At 48.4% G+C, this 16,931-nt stretch overlaps 1 protein-coding gene across 3 annotated transcripts in view; it reads right to left on the bottom strand.

Moving 5' to 3' along the window:
• Positions 1–16,931, bottom strand: part of PTPRN2 (protein tyrosine phosphatase receptor type N2) — a 665,329-nt gene that overhangs the window by 105,158 nt on the left and 543,240 nt on the right. For 2 of the 3 annotated variants that reach the window (XM_054817056.1, XM_054817057.1), the window contains exon 13: positions 3,338–3,550. The exons of the other annotated variant lie outside the window; for it this stretch is intronic. In XM_054817056.1, coding sequence (XP_054673031.1) covers positions 3,338–3,550 — 213 coding nt within the window. The remainder of the gene's footprint in view (positions 1–3,337; positions 3,551–16,931) is intronic. 3 annotated transcript variants of the gene reach the window in all.

Raw genomic sequence — 16,931 nt, 5'->3', positions numbered from 1 at the left:
AATTGCCTCTCTACCCTTCCTAGTGTTACCCAGTCTTTAAATAGGGTTTGGTCTCCCAGCCCCTACCTGAGCACTTTGAAGGCCAGCTGCTTGCCTTACCAAACACCTGAAGAGCCAGACTCACACCGCAGCCTCTCTGAGTGGCATCGGGCCGTTCGGCAGCTTATCAAAGGCACCGCAGAGATTTTATTTGCCTGCTTCAACTTTTAAACAGTATTGGTTGTCCTGCCTAAGCCTGGTCACTGCTACCTGCACTTACACAAGAAATACTTGTGCTAGTAGGTAAGCGCGCTCACACAAGAACTGCTCGTGCTAGCAGGTGAGTGCCCGAGGGAGAGTGACGTTGCACGACAGGCACTACGCCTCCGGTGCGGGGGGGGAGACTTAGCAGCCAAGCTGCTATTTCCCTGACAATACGGTTTGTCTGTTTTCCCCTTCTCAAGCTGGTATTTCACTGTGCAAACGAGAAAGGAAAAAAAAAACCCCAAACAAAAATAAACCCCAAACCATAAAAAACCCCAAGAACTCAGAACAGCAGCTGTGGGAAAAAACTCTTTGAAGTTCACGGGGGGAGTAAAGAAGGGAATAAAACCCCAAATGAACTCTCCTGGCTGAACTGGGTTAGGATGAAAAATGCTTCTGCTAAATCTTGGAAATTTAGGTCAGTCTTGTTTATGTGAAGATATAAACCACTGACATTTTGAGAAGCATGTGAATCGAAGTGATATTTCAGAGTTCTCTCTGAATCACATTGGGCCACCAGGCCCTTTTATACCAACCAATTTTTCCCCTTTCAAATTAAAAAAAATAAATCTGAATTGTCACTTAAGCTGTAAGCAGCCACATATTGGAGTACCGTGCTTTAAAGTCTAGTGGCAGCAGCTGCTGAAATATTTCAGATTTTTAAAATACACTGAGTTAACTGAGTAGATACTTGGGAAACATTTAACAGAAGAGAACAAAGTAGGTACAATTTTCAAACCAATCTGCCTTTTTCTTCCTCTGTGTATATGGGTTACATTATTCCCCTATGAGTATCAGAGAAGATGAGGAAAAAGATAATTGATGCTTTTCCAAGACCTAATTGATCTTATCCAAAACATGCATCACACCAGATATCCATTACATTTAACGCAGCTCAACATAAGGGGATTTTGACGATGCGAATAGGGCTCAATCCTATTTCTCTTCAAATCCACGTGAATAGTTTAATATATACAGAACCGGGCTCAGCGAATCATTTTGATAACACGCTACTTAGCAGCATCAAAACTGCCCGAGTATTTTGTCTGCCTATACTGGGGCCTCCTACTGCTGCCATTGAAACAAATGGCAAAATTCCCACTTACTTCCACGGGAGGAGAGTCAAGCCCTTAGAAACCTTTGTATGTAAGGAAAAACATTCTTCCTCCCACTCATGACTACGGTTCCCCTGAAAAACCAATGGAAATGTTTAAGAAGTCAGGTGGTTAGGACTGGGCCCAAAGGTCTGGAACAAAGAATATTAATACAGTCTTGCTATTGAAAAACTGAGCAGCATCCTCGAAGCGTTGTTGTTGTTTTTAAACAGAAAATGTCACTCTCGGATCTAACTGGGAAGATTTTAAAATACATATAAATCTGGGAAGAAGAAATGAAGCACACATTTCATTTAGTGTCTGGATTACACATTCTTATTAAACAAACCAGAGCTCATTATAAAATCAATATCAACTTAACCACTATACTCCCAGGAGAAATGGCAAAAAAGGTCACTCCAAGAAATTCAAACAATTTTCCTGCTGGAAGGGCACGATTTTAATTACAGATACTATTAATTAGAGCTGTCAGTAGGAAGATTGTCCTGTTAATTATCACAAATTCAGTTTCAAGTGTGATTTTGGAACCTGGAGGGCTTTTTTTAAAAATTAAGAATTCTTATATTCATGTTTAAGGGAAGAAAAAGACTACCTATTGCTTCTGTGGTTTAAGTAAGCCAACAGCATGTTCTCTGTTAAAACCAAACAAAAATATTTATGGCCACGGTCGCTTTGGCCAACAAAACTGATCTGACAAACTGCTGTTTTGTTCAGACTTGATCCTGGAGGACACTCCTTTTTTCCACTGGAAATGCTCTTGCTCTCGCTCTCTCGTGCTGTGGAAGTCGTTAAATTTAAAGATGTAATTTTTTTTTTCAGTAAACATTCCAATTAAATTGAAAAACGAAACTGTTCCTGAAGATACTAATTGTTACAGAAACATTCATATTTATCATTCTGTACTAAAATCTCCCTGGACCCAGCCTGTGGAGATGTACTTAATACATTACATCTTTAACATGTAAGAGGTACAGGCAGACCCAAACTTTGCGAGGAAATATGAGTTTATTCCCGTATGACTCCCAGCTGCCAATCTGAATCTATCTCAGCTCCAGAATACAGAAAGGCTATAATGTCTGATCCTAAGCAGAACAAGAAGGTAAAATAAAACTTGACAGAAGAGTGCCATTAGCGAGACCCTATGGGTGCACAAGCAGACACGGATGCTACAGCAACAATGTTTACACATTCTTAAATTCTTTTTCCTGGTCACACTCCAAATATTTTAGGATAGCAGACCAGAGCTGTGTGGTTTATGACCATAACACATGCATTACCACAGCAATAACACACCAAGAAATAAGTGCCACGATCTAAAACAAACTTCAGGAAGATGCAGAGTGTCCCTCCACCCAACACTTTTGAAACCGAAAGAGAAAGCCTGAGGTTTCTGATTTATTTCAGGAAATCTGAGCGCAGTCCTCCCATATTACTGGGTACGTATCTGCTACCATTGTTCTCCCAGAACCAGTCCTGGTTTACCTCCCCATCTATCAGCATTAGATTTCATTTTATCTGAATAATGGCAGAAGGTGGCAACAGATCGGGTCAAAGGCTCTTTTCATATCAGACCCTGAAGAAGTCGATTACTCAAAAAGAGAGACATCTTCAGATAACCGTGCAATCCATTCCTCATAAACGTTAAAGATTTTTCCTTATTAATAGTGGCAAGGGTGACAGATTATGGATATTAATGTTATTTTTCAGAGAATTTCAATGGCAAGGGCTTTTTTTTTTTTTATGTTTCTAATTAGGCACGCATTTACAGCGACTACCAGAATAGCCAAGATTAACACCCAGCAGTAAAAAGCTGCTCCAGTGAATCCGCGGGAATATGAATGGAGCAAGGGAGGGTGGGTGGAGGGGGACAGCGTCGGAAACAAACCCACCCCCTCGGCTCCCAATACGAGCAGGGTCCCCCCGGGGTCTGCGGGGCACCCCTGGGGAGCAGGGCCGGAGGAGGAAAGCTTGGTCCTTACCTGATAAGCAGCGGGGGCGTCGGAGCCGGCGTCAGCCCCCAGGGCCGAGAGCTTCTCCTTCAGCCGGTGGTGGGCGCGGTGGCGGAGGCAGTAGGCGACCCCCGACGCCGCCAGGACCCCGGCGATGCAGGCGAGGGAGAGGAGGGTGAGGAGGAGGAATTTGGCGGACTCTGCCTCTTCCCCGCGCTGCGGGAGCGGCGGGATGTTGCTTTTCTGCAGGGGAGGAGAGAGAGGCAGCGCCTGAGTTGCGCGGTGGCGGAGGAGCGCGGAGGGGGAAGACCCCGTCGGGGGAAACACCCGGCAGCGCTAACTTTCAGCCGAGGATGGAGGCAAACGAACGGGCAGGGACAGCACTGCTGACATGCCCCCCTCCATCCCCTCCCCTCCCCGCGGCTTGCATTTAACTACCGAAAGGCGGAGGCGGGCGCGCTGGCTGCGCGCAAGCACCGCGGCGCGCCCCGCAGCTCCGCACCCCCCCCCCCCCGCCGGACCGCATCCAGGGCCAGGGGCTGCGAGGGGGGCAGCAAGGGAAAATCCGATTATTTTTTTCTTGGAGTGAAAAATAAAACAAGGAACAACAGAGACGAAAAAAAAAAAAAGTAGGTGGCGGTCCTTCCTTTTGTCTGTTGTAGAAGGAAAAGGATAAAAAAGCCCGATAGTTTCAAACTCCTCCAGATTACTATTATTTTTGCAGCAATAGGAAAGAATCCTTCTAGTGCATTTCACTTGTCTCCATGTGCTAAAAAGTTGTACAATAATTTCCCCTCATTAGCTTCATTATAAGCTATATTAGCAACAATTAAAAACGCAACATGAAAATGAAAAGACCAGGCGCGCAAATTGCAGCAAGACTCATTTGGCCTGCATTCCCCCTTTCACAATTACCAGGGAAATGAATTGAAAAGCACGCCCCTGCCTCAGTCCTGGTTGCTACAAGATGAGAACAATTAGCAAACTCCTTTCCACCACCTAATTTCGCGTGGTAACAAAATGGATTTTTCCCCATGAATGCCTAGCCGGCCTATTCATTATCTCTCCTCTATTAGTAATTTTCTGCTCCGTATTCAGCTAGCCAGCTCTTAATTTCCTCCTGTCTTGCAGTGTACACAGTGGCTCTTATGTCAGGCCCGGTCCATTTTTATCTTGTAATCATAAAGGCCACCAAAGCAATTATCGCTGGTCTTGACTGTAAAAGCTTGTCATTAATTAGCCTCCTTGCCTTCAGTGCTGCGGATTAGCCGGGGCTGAGGCTGAGTTAATGGAAATGCAGGTTCAATAAGACTCCCGGATTTTCTTGCCTGGATGCGCCGAGCGGAGGAGGATTGCCGGGTTTGTAAACCCCGGGCGGCGGGGGGCGGGCGCAGGGCTCGCCGAGGCCAGGCATGTGCCGCCCGCCTCCGCGCCCGCGCAGCCACCGCCGGACCCGCCGCCTCCCCGCCTCCCCTCCGCTAAACCGCAGCCGGCCCCTCCTCCAAATCCCAACAGCCACCAGGGGGATGGGGCTGCACACCCCCCCCCCAACCCACCGCCCCGGCCCCAGGGGGGAGCTCCGGGGCCGCCTCCCCGCGCCCCCCCCCCCGCTCCGTGCCCCAGCTGGGCACCTGCCCCGGCCGTAGCGGGGGGAGCGCGGCCTCGGCCCGCACCGCTGCCCGCCCTCCGCACCGGGCGGGGGAAGGGGGGGGGCTTGCAAAGGAGACCCAGGAGGGGCAGCACCGACGGCAGCCGCCGCCTGCTCGCAGCTCCCGCCGCCTCGGCCCCGGGGGCCCGGGGGGGGTAAAGGGCTGCTCCGCTCTGCCATTAGCATCTCCGTGAAAGGCCGCCGTCCCCTCGGGGCCAGAGGTCGCAATCTGCATGTAAATAGGCAGCTCCCGCGAAAGTGCCGGCGCCCCCTCCCCGAGCGCTGCGCCCCGGGACGTTAATCCGCCTCGCCGCGGTGTTTGGTCTCCCATCAGCGAGGCAGGGACGAGCCGCCCCCCGCTCCTCCCGCCCCCCGGGACCCCCCGCGGACCAGCCCCGCTTCCCGCCTCGGACCCCGGGAGCGCGCAGGGCATCGCCGCTGCCGGGAAGGAAGAGGCTGACGGGCAGTTTCGGGCACTTCTCCGCAATCTGTTCTCCCTGTGCTTTCTCAACCACGGTTTTAAACGATTTTCCTTCCCCGGTTGCCGTGTGAAAGAGCCGCACAAGCACCGGGGGAAAGGGCTACTATGCGAGAGAAACAATGAAAATGATGGGAGCAAAGTGCTGTCAAACGCCCCGAGTAAACACGGGGGACAGAAAGGGCGTGCTTGCCTTTCTCCCCCTGTAGTTATAGTGATTTCAGATGTTGCTTCCAACTTCCCCGCAGCTGCCAGCCCGGAGCCGGCTGCCCTTAACAAAAGAAGACACCCCGCACGTCCCCAGCGCACGGCTACACCCAGGAACGTGAAACACGGGGAAGAGTTTGAAACCTGCGTGGGGTGTTCAGCATTGTTTACACCTCGGTAAGCATCTTCCGTGGGGAGCCAGTGCACCCGTGCCCCTAGCGATGCGCTCCAGGCAGGCGAAGGCTCGCAAACACCCGACCCGTGGACGGGGACCGGCGCCAACGCCTGCCCGACCCCCCGGGCCCTGGAAGGGGATGGCGGCCCCGCAGCGGGAGGGAAGGGGCGGAGGGGCACGGCCATTGCCCGGCGGTGCCCGCCACGTCGGAGCGGCTGGCGGGGAAGGGACAGGGGCTCTGCCGCGGGGCGGCCGGTCCTTCTCCCCGCGCCTTCCTTCCTTCCGCTTCACCAGCCGCTGCCGTCGGGGCGCGGAGGGTTCCCCTCTCCCCTCCCTGCCTCCGGGGGGGTTGGGGCTTAGAGCCACCTCGGCCGGCCCCCACGCCGCCCCCGGGAAACACCCCGGTGGCTGCTGCCGGCTGCGCGACCCCGCATACGCCGCCGGGGAAAGCCGCCGGCGAAGCCCCGCCGCCCGGCTCCGGGCTGGGGACACCCGGCGCCACAGAGGGCAGCGGGGCCCGGCCCCCCCCGGGAGTGCTCCATCAGGAGACCTTCAGGAAACGGTCCCCGCTGCCCCCAACTCAGCTGGAGAAACCCGCTGCCCTTTCATCCTGCTTGACGTCTGTCCAAACATCGAATTACGAAACGGGTAAAAATTAATCCGACGAGTTAGTTACCAGTTCCCTCCTCTCCCCCCACCCCGCCTCCAGCCAGGAGCACTGATTTCCCCACCTCACCTAAACCCCCCGATTCTTCCCTGCAATAAGGCCCCAGCCTGAAACGAAGCCCAGGGTTAATTAGAGGCGTCCTGTCAGACTTGACTTGAAATTGAAAGAAAAATGTTTAAATATTTATGAATTTGACATTTACAGTCGGATGTCTTTTAAAGCAGAACACCTCTCCCTGTGCTGGCTGGGGCTGCCATGGTGTGTGTGCCTGGGGTGGAAGGGGAACAATAGCTGTTGCATAACAAGAAAAACAAATCACCTCCCCCCCCCAAGGCTTAACAAATAAATAGACCACATAAATTACACATAATTAAATATTAAAACTCAGATACATATAACTATGCATTTTTTAAACTTTATATAACAGAATATATTGACATTCCTCTGAATTATTTTCTCTTTGGAAAACTGTGTAGTATCACGGAGTCCCAGTGAAGGAAAACCAACTAATTCCTAAATGGATGGCTTAGGAAGTGACTCTAAATACAGCAGGTTTGGAGATGTTCAGCCAGCCTTTCCTTGCTTTTAAAGGACCCGGCCTGAGCTTAAATGCCAGAAGGCAAAGATTTACCCTGTCTCAGAACAACATTACACCTACCACTTAGACTCAACAATGTTTGCTTGAAGTACCTGCTTCTGTCAGGGGCTGTATCTTTTTTTTTTAAAGGGAAGAAAAAATGCTTAGGATCTGATCTCATGTAGGCTTTCCCGGTCCCTCGACAGCACACATTTTACATATACCCAAAAGTGAGTCAGTAACTAGAGCAGCCATAGCGCTGGAGTCACAAATCACTGTTCTAATCAAAGAGCAGTGTCCCGTTCTGCAGTGTCATCCCATGATGCAGCAGAACAGCCGACATTTCAAACGAATTCCAGGCAAATGTCAGTAAATATTTAATGTACACTTTCATGTAAATAAGTTCTCACACCTATGTTGGAAGTGTGGAAGGAAGTCTTTGTAAGAGCAGAGAGGAGCTCCCCATGTAGTGATGTGAAAGCTCACCTTCCAGATGCCTCAGCAGAATCACACTTCATTATTTCCTTTAGGACACAGGGCCTGACTCTGGTCCTTGCTGAAGCAAAACTCTAACTGAAGTTGAGGTTTTGTTTTGCTTCATAAATTTGAAAATGTATTCCTGATTTAAAACCCAGTTTGCCAGTTACTGCACCCGACCTCATCCAGTTTGCAAAATATTTGCACTCCAATTCATTTTAAAACAACTTGACATTACAATTTTTTGCAATTTTTGCATGCCTGGATTTTTACATTTATAGTAGACAGTTTTGCTTCTGAGCAACAATTAAAAAATGCAGATTTCTTAGTAAACATGGGCAAAAAGATGAACTTCAGAATATGATTTGTTTCAAAATATTAGAACGTTAAAAACTCAAGAGGTGCTATTTTTAATTTGGAATTCACTATAGAATCTAATAAATGAGAGAAGCGAGGTGGAAATAATCATGTATTAATTCTGTGCATTACAAAATCTTTTCAGAAGCTATTATCAGAGCAAGAGGCATTGTGGTTTGGATTCAGGGTGGGAGAAATCCTTTGTGCAACTGAAAGCTATTGTTCCTCTGTGCAGATGAAATTGTACTTGCAAATCTGCCATTCAAGGAGTGAAAAAAGTGCCTAGGCAGAAGAAAAGAATTCTACAAGAAAATCATTATTCTTAAAAATAAACTTCACTAAAATAAGTTTTAGTTCATCAGGGGTTTTTTAGGAGGATCCTTTGCTAATAGCTGCAGCCACTGACAGTAAAACAAACCATAAAGGAGATGTGTATTATTTCCTTAACATAGAAAGCATGAAGAAAGGGATGTGTGTGGGTGTGCATGGAGAGAGAGATATATATAAAATATGTATTCATATATATACACACATCTGTGTATGTCTGCTCGCTTAAATAAATCTAAACTTAAATTCACTCCTAGTAATTTCCCTCCTTAAGGTTATCTGCGACATAGCTTGAGATACTCTATGCTGGTTAAGTTTTGATAGATTACTAGAAAACCAGAGAAACACTTCACATCAGGAGGAGCCTGATCTGTCCCCAGGAAACCTACAGATTTTTTTCCTTCAGTAAAATAAGAAAGCAAACAGGAGGGAAAGCAGCATCTCCCTCGGTTTTGGTTCCTGCTTCTCCTCCCCTACGTTGCGCTCCCAGCCAGGTTAGATTGGGGCAGCAGGGCCTGGGGACGTTCACCTTCAGCGCGTACAATGTTTCCTGTGTTTAGCACTGCGCTCCCAAGCTGTATGGTCCGGGCTACTTGTTGGTGTTTTAAGGTACTATCTTTAGAGTTAGTAAGAGGTTTCTGGGGCCGCTGTCCCCTGCCTCCCCCTTCACAACCCCCCCAGAAAGCTCGCCTGATGCCAGGATCACTTTCAGCAGATGTCAGTTCATCACCTGAAATGAGGTCAATTTAACGCTTTTACTCGGGAGGATGAAATCGGATGGGAAGGTACTTTTTGCTTCTTTTAGGGGTCAGAAAGATTAGACAAATCGACAAACACAAAAGGCAGATGGATTTCTGGGAACTGCAGCTTATTCAAATCACTGAGAAAGGTCACTGCAAGAGCCACAGATCTATTCATCTGTAGGGGTACAATGATCTTTCCACAACCTTCAACACCACAAAGCACTCTGGAGCGTCTCTATACCTTTTAGTAGGATTAATACCACGAACAATGACTGAATACAATCAAGAATTCAGCGAGTTCAAAGATCCCTTGATCAATGGTAGATATTTTCTTCTGGCTTCCTAAAGGCAAACAGAAGTGAAGTCTCTGGTTAGAGTTACAAGAAACTATAGCTGTTATCCTGAATCCCACTACAAGGTGATGCCGAAACGCCAAAATGTCCAAGAACCCCAAAGAAGTTTGTGGCATGGAAGGAATAAGGTTGCGAAAGAGGAAATTTAAGGAGCTTCAAGATTCTCCTGAGGATTTTTTTTTTTTTAAGATCAGCATTTAGTTAAAGGGTACGGCACAAAAGCCTACAGCATCACTGAGACGCTGTAGGGATAACACATGACTCAGGAAACTGGACAGCCACATCCATGCCTGTGGAGGAGGTAGGTGAGCCGGAGCCGGAGAAGCGCTGCCCGTCCTGCCTGAAGCCGCGCAGTGCGCCTCTGGGGTGGCAGCACGAAGACGAGGGCGCGGAGACACCATGGTGAAGAAACTTCAATTCCCATCTCTAAGGACTCAGGAGCAATTAGGGGAAAGCAGCAGAATGGGAGCACCAGGAAGCAGGTTTCATCCTCAGCCCAGGCTTTGTAAGCCAGAGTGAAACAGATAAATAGAGGGACTCAGCAGGTCCAAGTCACAAAGTGTCAGAGCCCGAGCCAAGAGGACGGTCAGTGATAGCCGAGCTTAATCAAATATCTTCAGCAAGCAAGAGAAACACAAGCCGTAGTGCCAGCGCTGATCTAATGCTGATGCTGAAGGCACATAATTTAGGGATTAGATAAAGCGCCCTTAAAACCGAGTGCCAACAAGCGAGCCGTCTCTCGGAAACACGCCGGCACAGCCCGAGGCCCCGTCAGCGGAGCAGCCGCCCCGTCTCGCAGGCAGCCGGGCAGGGCCCTGCGGCTCCCAGGCCGCCCCCGCCCGGGGATGGGGCTCCGGTCGCCGCCTCCGCGCACCCGCCGCGGGGAGCCCCGTCCTCGGGGCCCCGAGCCGTGAGCGGGCCGAGGGGAGCGGGAGGGGCACGGCCTCGCCCCGCCGGGCCCGCTGCGCTTTCGACCCTCTCCTGTCCGACGGCCCCGAGTCCAGGGGCCATGCCTGGGGCACCGCTCGGCGCCCGGGGCTGTCGGAGCCGCGTCCGCGGAGCCCGGGAGGAGGCGAAGCGGCCCTCCCTCCGCCCCTCCTGCCGCTCAAGCTCCTTCGCGGAGACCCGGCCCGGGCGGCGGCTATCCCCCATCCCGCCCGCCCCCACACCCCGCTCCTCCGGCCCACGCCGCGCACACGGCTCCCACGCGAGCCCCCGCCGGGCCGCCTCGAAACACGGCGCTCCCACCCCCCGGTCCTCCGCCGCATTTACCTGCTGCCATGGCGCCGCAGCCGGCGTGCCGGGACGGGCTCCTCCCCGGGAGGGCTCAGCGCACCTCGGCGGGCTCTAGCAATCCTCCTCCGGTGCCAAAACTTCCCCCCTCTCCCCCCCCTTCACCTCCCCCCCCTTCTCCTCCTCAGCGGAGACAAAGGCGGCGGCAGGCACAACCGCTCCTCGCAGCCCGCTGCCGCCTCCCGGCGCGGCGGGGGGAGCCGGCGTCCCCGGGCGGCCCGGCGGTCCCCGCGGGGCGCGGGCGCGGGTGGAGGATGCCGGCGCGCCCCGGCGCTGCCCTCCTTATATCGGGCCGCTCGCAGCCCCTGCCGGCTGCCGCACATGGCCCATCCACCGGTTGCTATAGCGATGCCTCCCCTCCACATGTTGCTGGCAGCAATTGGCTAAGGAGGTCTGGGCTGTTCAGAAACCCTTCGCCGGAGTGAGGCAATGAATGGACACGGGCTGTGTCACTCATTCGGAAAAGCTGTTTGGGGTTTCTGTTGTGGATGTGGGGGTTTTTTTCTTTTTTTTTGGTTGGTTTTTTACGCGTCCTCTCATCTTTTTTTTTTTTTTTTCGTGTCACTCTTGCAAGATGGAAGCGGAGGGTAGAACAATGACAGAAAGCCAAAAATAAAATCAAACAAGGACAGCAAGGAAAACGTAAAGATCATTTGCATGACAATACAGCAAATAACCCCGTAACGTTTCTTCCTGAAAAGACTTTCCTCCGTAAAAAATCCCAAAACATCACACACTGTCAAGCATAGGAGGTCCAAACTTTTCCCCCTCCTGTCCTGGTTCTCCAAATGACGGACGAAATTAGGAAGAAGCAGTGTGCTGCGACCAGCCGTGGGACAGTGGCGGAGCCCGGTTAAATAAATCACGGCAGGGATTGCTGAGCGCGGGTGCGGTGCCGGTGCGGGCGAGCGGGGCCGCGCTGTGCCCGGCGCTGCACACCCCTAACTCCGGAGTTAAAGCCGCTTTTCCGCGCAGGTGCCCGGGGCAGCACCGACCCTTACAACGAAACGGACCCCGCGGTCTTCCCCGTCCCCCGCAAATTACAGCACGCCGCCGCCAAACAGGCTGCGGGGGCACCCCCGAAGCATCTGCCCGCGGAGTGCCCCGGCTGCGGGAGCGGGACAAGAACGAGCGGGGAGCAAGGAGGGGGCTGCTGGGTGCAGGTGACAGGTCCTTGGGAAGCCCCTTCAGACCTCCCCACGACGAAGCGCCCTGCCGCCTCCCCCTCCCCATTGTGTCCCATTGCCCCTGCAGGCAGGGCAGAGCTGGCTCTCGTCTGGCGGCGGAGGGGGCACCCTCCCTTCCCCTTTCCCTTTTCCTTCTCCTTCTCTTTCCCCTTCTTTTTCCCCTTCCCCTCCGCAGCCCCCAGCAGGCCCGCCCCCCCCCGCCCCCGCCGCCGTGCCCCAGCCTCCCGTAGCTCGGGCGGCGACAGTCCCTGCGCGCCCCCCCCGGGCAAAACCCTCCAGAGCCGAGACAGACGCAAATCACGGAGGGGGAGCTGCTCCCCGCCCCCCCCCCCCCCCGAGGGGGACACCCCCCCTCCCGCCCCGCTCCCCAGCCGCGGGGCGGCCCCGCCGGCGGCGGGACGGTGCGGAGGGGGCGGCGTGCTGCGGTGGGATGGGATGGGATGGGACAGGACGGGACGGACGGGGCGGACCGGGCCGCCTCCTTCCCCACACCTCCGCCGCACCGGCAGCCGGCGGGGGCACGGCCCGCTGCAGCCCGCCCGGCCCCGGCGGCCTGTGCTTTCCCGGCGGGAGCGGGCGGCTCGGGGTCCCCGCGGCTTTCCCGGTGACACTGCAGCACGCATGCAGCTTTCCCTTTTTCACCCTCTTCCCCCCCGGCCCGGATTCCGGCTCCCAGCGCCCCTCTGAAGCCCCGCGCCTTGCTAAGGACGAGCCCGTCTGGGAAGGCAAAGAAGGGCCAGGGCAGCCTGTATCCCCAGAGCATCCCCCCCGCCCCACAGCGACACTTCAACCTATAGGACAGCGCCGAAAGTGTCATCACCATCTCCTGCTCAGGGTGGTTCTGCCGTACTCAGCTAGCGCAGAGTAGTTGTGCCATACCTCACCCCCCCGACAGCCACACACGCGCACCGACCCTTCCCATTTCAGATTTAGGAAGATGCTGTTTACATCAGTTTTGACAATAAGGTTTCTGGGGAGAACAGGTTCTCCTCACGCTCCTACCTGGCTTCTGCTCACGGAAAATCCCTCATGTTCCCACAGATTAACAGAAACTTGGCTTCTCCAAACACTTAATCAGCCACATTTTTAGTGCACGGTATCAACGTCTGTCTTTGTCAGTCTGTCAGCCCGATACCGCTCTTCTTCGTCTAATGCTATCCTGCCCCGGTAAGAGCCATAGCATATATAATCTGCTTCCTAACCTGTACTGCTTAAGTTGAAAGATAAATGAACCTGCCAAGAGATTTCATTAAAAGGACACGTGTGTTTGCATATTGATCCTTCTAATGAACTGTCTGATAAATACTTCCATTAGCTTTGCAGTTTATATTTCTTATTTACAAATATATTAATTATGATTTCCCGGGCAAATATTGCATCTTTTCACAACTGTCAAGTGCTGAACTGGTTGAACATTAAATTGACTGGCCAAAAGTGTCAAGAGACAGCAAAATACGGTTTAAAATACATATTTTAACAGTGAAATTTTGAGAATTTTGTAGTGAAACTTAAAATACTTTCCATTTTTATGTAATTTTCATTACCTTTATCATGTGCTAAATACAACCTGTGAAGGGATGGCAAATATCTTTGAGAGTTATGTCACAGGGAAGAAGTTATTTAAACACAGATGATTTAATGTGCTCTTCATTAAAAATGTAGGATGTGTTGCCTGATAGAAGAAATAATTTTCAATAGTTTACTAATTTAAAATTTAAAAACTGTTTTTAAAGTTTTCATAGTAGTGTTACTCACAGCTGACTTACTGGTACTTGGTAAAATTTCATTTTCAATTGAATAACTTACATTTCGGTGATATAAATACATTTTCTCACAATTTAATGCATTTGTAAATAGGAAAACAAAAATGTGACATCAGCAGCATTTCAGTATAAAATTTGTAGAAAGTTTCATGTCTTTTTCTTGGAAAACGCTTGAAATCGAAAGTAAAAATGGCTTTGAGACAGTTTCTCTGTTTTTAGCGCATCTAAAATACCAGTATTTTGAAGATTTGCGTTAACATTCATCTACATTCAAGAGCTGTATTTGAACTATACCTAAACTAAAAATATTCTAGATCTTGCGATTTCAATGAGAATGATGCTGAGATATTTCCAGTTGGCACGGAACAAACCTCTTGTCTGACAACCAGCGATGTTTGCTAGGACTCCCTAAAAATCTGTTCTTCATAAGTGGATGCTGAAAACCACACTGACCTTCTTGCCTTGATTTCTGACTACAAATCTGTCTGCAATTTTAAGTTTAGTCACTTCTTTCTGCAAATGCATGCACGATGTATAGCATGAAATAGTTTTTCATTCTTTTAAAGGATGGATGATCAAGCTAAAATGCCATTTAATCTCATTTGTTATTTTGTTTAAAAGTTTTAGCTAACATCCTTCGCAGCCTTGTTCCTTAAACACAAATCCAAACATGTTGCAGAGGATTTTCCACAGATTTTCTGTCCGTGAAGATCTTAAGATCAAAGTTGAATTTCCTTCACTCCTATGAACGGAAAGTCTTTTCCAAATATTAACTTCCTATACACATTTTTTTTTTCAAATTACCTTAATTTTAGGAATACCTGTATTAAGAAAGGGGCAGAACACCCATGTCTTGAAAACACCACACTTTTTTTATAAATAAAACCGACTTCTAGGACCATAAATTGAAAATGGATTTAGCTGTATTTTAACCACTAAACTTCACTCAGTTTTACATCTTATCTTCTCATGCTCATCTGTGAGGATCAACACCAGACACTTTCTACTTCTAAGCAAATTCTAGAGCTCTTAGCTTTATTAAGAAAATTATTTCATTCTGGCTAAGATTTGAATCTAATTAATCTGTCTTGCATTTAAAAAATGATAACTACATTCAAGCTGCATACTAGTCTTCAGAGACAGCTTAAAATATTAATTAAAGAGTGCATTTTCCATTTATTTTAATTACATTAATACAGTTTCAATAAATAAAATAGTTCCATGCTTCATCAAATCAAACAAACTTGAATGTGATTTTTTTCTATTGATTAGTGCTCTTTTCACATTGGCCCTTTTGACTGTTTATTTTTAAATAGGAAAGAGATGCAGAAATGTTTGTGGGTTCCCATTAGTGAAACGAGGTCCAACTGTCTGAAAAGGTCAGCTCAGCCTTCAGGAGGCTGATACAGCTCTGCAAAAGTGGCATTCTGATAACATATTGCTTGTAAAGGTAATCAGTGATAGAAAACTGGGTGCCTTTATGGACATTTTAAACAAATGAAGATTTTCTATGATTACATTTTTCCAGGTAAATTCAAAAAACCCTGTTAGATTTCTCCGATCCACTTGCCTGTGATGCATACTGATCCACAGCCAAAATATTACAAAGCAACTGGATGAATTGTGCTTTTAATCAGATGTTCTAGATTTGCAGGTGAACCTTTTTCTTGATATAAACCACAGGACAAGACAGAGGCAGTCTTGTTAGCAGTTATTTCAAAAGAAGTGTCATTCTACCTAATTCAATAATAATTCCATCCTTCAAATATTTAAGCAGCAGCAGCAGCTGAAGGAAAACTAAATATTGAAGAAAAAGTTTCAAAATACCTGGGGAGTCACAGCTGGTGTTTTGAAATATGTCCTTTATATGTTTCAGAACAGTTTGAGTCGCTCTGTAATTCAGGGCCCAATCCTGCCCACCTCAATCTGACAAATTCATTATAAATCAGCAGAACTAATCAGAATAGCAACTGGAACACAATAGTAAATATTTTCAGGGTCAGGCTTTATGTAAATCAATATTTCACAAAAAAACACTTGCAATATTGAAACCTTAATTGCAGTGTGATTAGGTTTATATTCACAGAATATAGATAAAAATATCAATTTAAGTTTTAAGATGAGACTAAATACTGTTATTATGAAAGCCTGATTAAGAAGCTTCTATCAAGATGCCAACTCAAAACCTGTTTAATGGTGACACACTCTGAGAAATGCATGATTTTACACCGTGATCTTGTTATAATAAAATGTGGCTATCATTGAAATGCTGCACTTATTTTACGCATCAGTACTGTATGTGCCAAGAATTCAGAGAAGTGTTAGGTGTCAGTTTTCTCTACTACAACGTCAGCAGATTAGTTTTGTTAAAGTGCTATTTTAATATTGTTGTGAAAAGGGTATTTATTTCCTCTTTCCTGAGATGAAAACAAACTAGTACAGTTTACATCTGAAAAAGTATTTTCAGAATAGTAGCCAGTGCTGCAAATCCGTATGAGATCTTAAATCAAGATGTGTTTTTTCTGCCTTTGACACAAATATTGCTCTTTCTATCTTATCTTCTAATACCGGTAGCCTCAGGACAAACATAGATTACATTAGAAAATTGTCCTTCATTATATCGATCGAAATTCACTTCCAACCTACCTGAATCTGATGTTAGAACATTTTTATTAGTTTTAAATTGTTTGTATTATAAATTCAAAATAACAAAATGCTTTTGTAAATAGTTTAAAGTTCTAAAGCAGATGGCTTACAAAGTTCTTATGTGCCATCGAGTTTCTTTTTACACTGATCTTCCATTTCTGACTGCAGAGAAAGACCATCTTTGTGGAAAACACAGCAATGCCTCTTATGAAAACATATTAAGTCATCAGTTTAATTGGTATATGAAGTTTTAGCAATTGTCAGTATTACAGAGTGCTGTTTTAGACCACCTGACGTTCATGCACCAGTAGCAGTCCACCTTATTTAAGATTTCTAGCTGGTGCTGCCGTGGCTTTGGGGTCCCTGATAAGGGTCTTGCTTTTATGTTGTGACACGTAGAAACAGTGGAAGTCTGAGCAGCGTTAGCAATCCCCAGTAATATTATCACCAGTAATACTGGTCCTGGAGCTGGGCTTTAACTGATAATTTGGCAAAGATGCCAGACACCCAGTAAAATCCTTCTTATACTTTCACTATATCTAATAAAGACACCACCTCTGCTCCCACCCCGATTTTTATTTTAGAAAGCAATTTGCCAGGGTTTCCCTCTTCTTTTTCTCTTCCTACTGAAGAAATGACAAAATGCCCCTTGGCTGGGAGAAGGCCCTTGGTCACTAAAGGAAGTAGCACTATGTGCGTGGCATTCTTAATATAAATGGATTTCTG

Source organism: Grus americana, chromosome 2 (genome assembly GCF_028858705.1).
Source record: "Grus americana isolate bGruAme1 chromosome 2, bGruAme1.mat, whole genome shotgun sequence".
Taxonomy (NCBI): Eukaryota; Metazoa; Chordata; class Aves; order Gruiformes; family Gruidae; genus Grus; species Grus americana.
The sequence above is the reverse complement of the archived record's forward strand: the minus strand, read 5'-3'. Positions and strand labels throughout refer to the sequence as shown.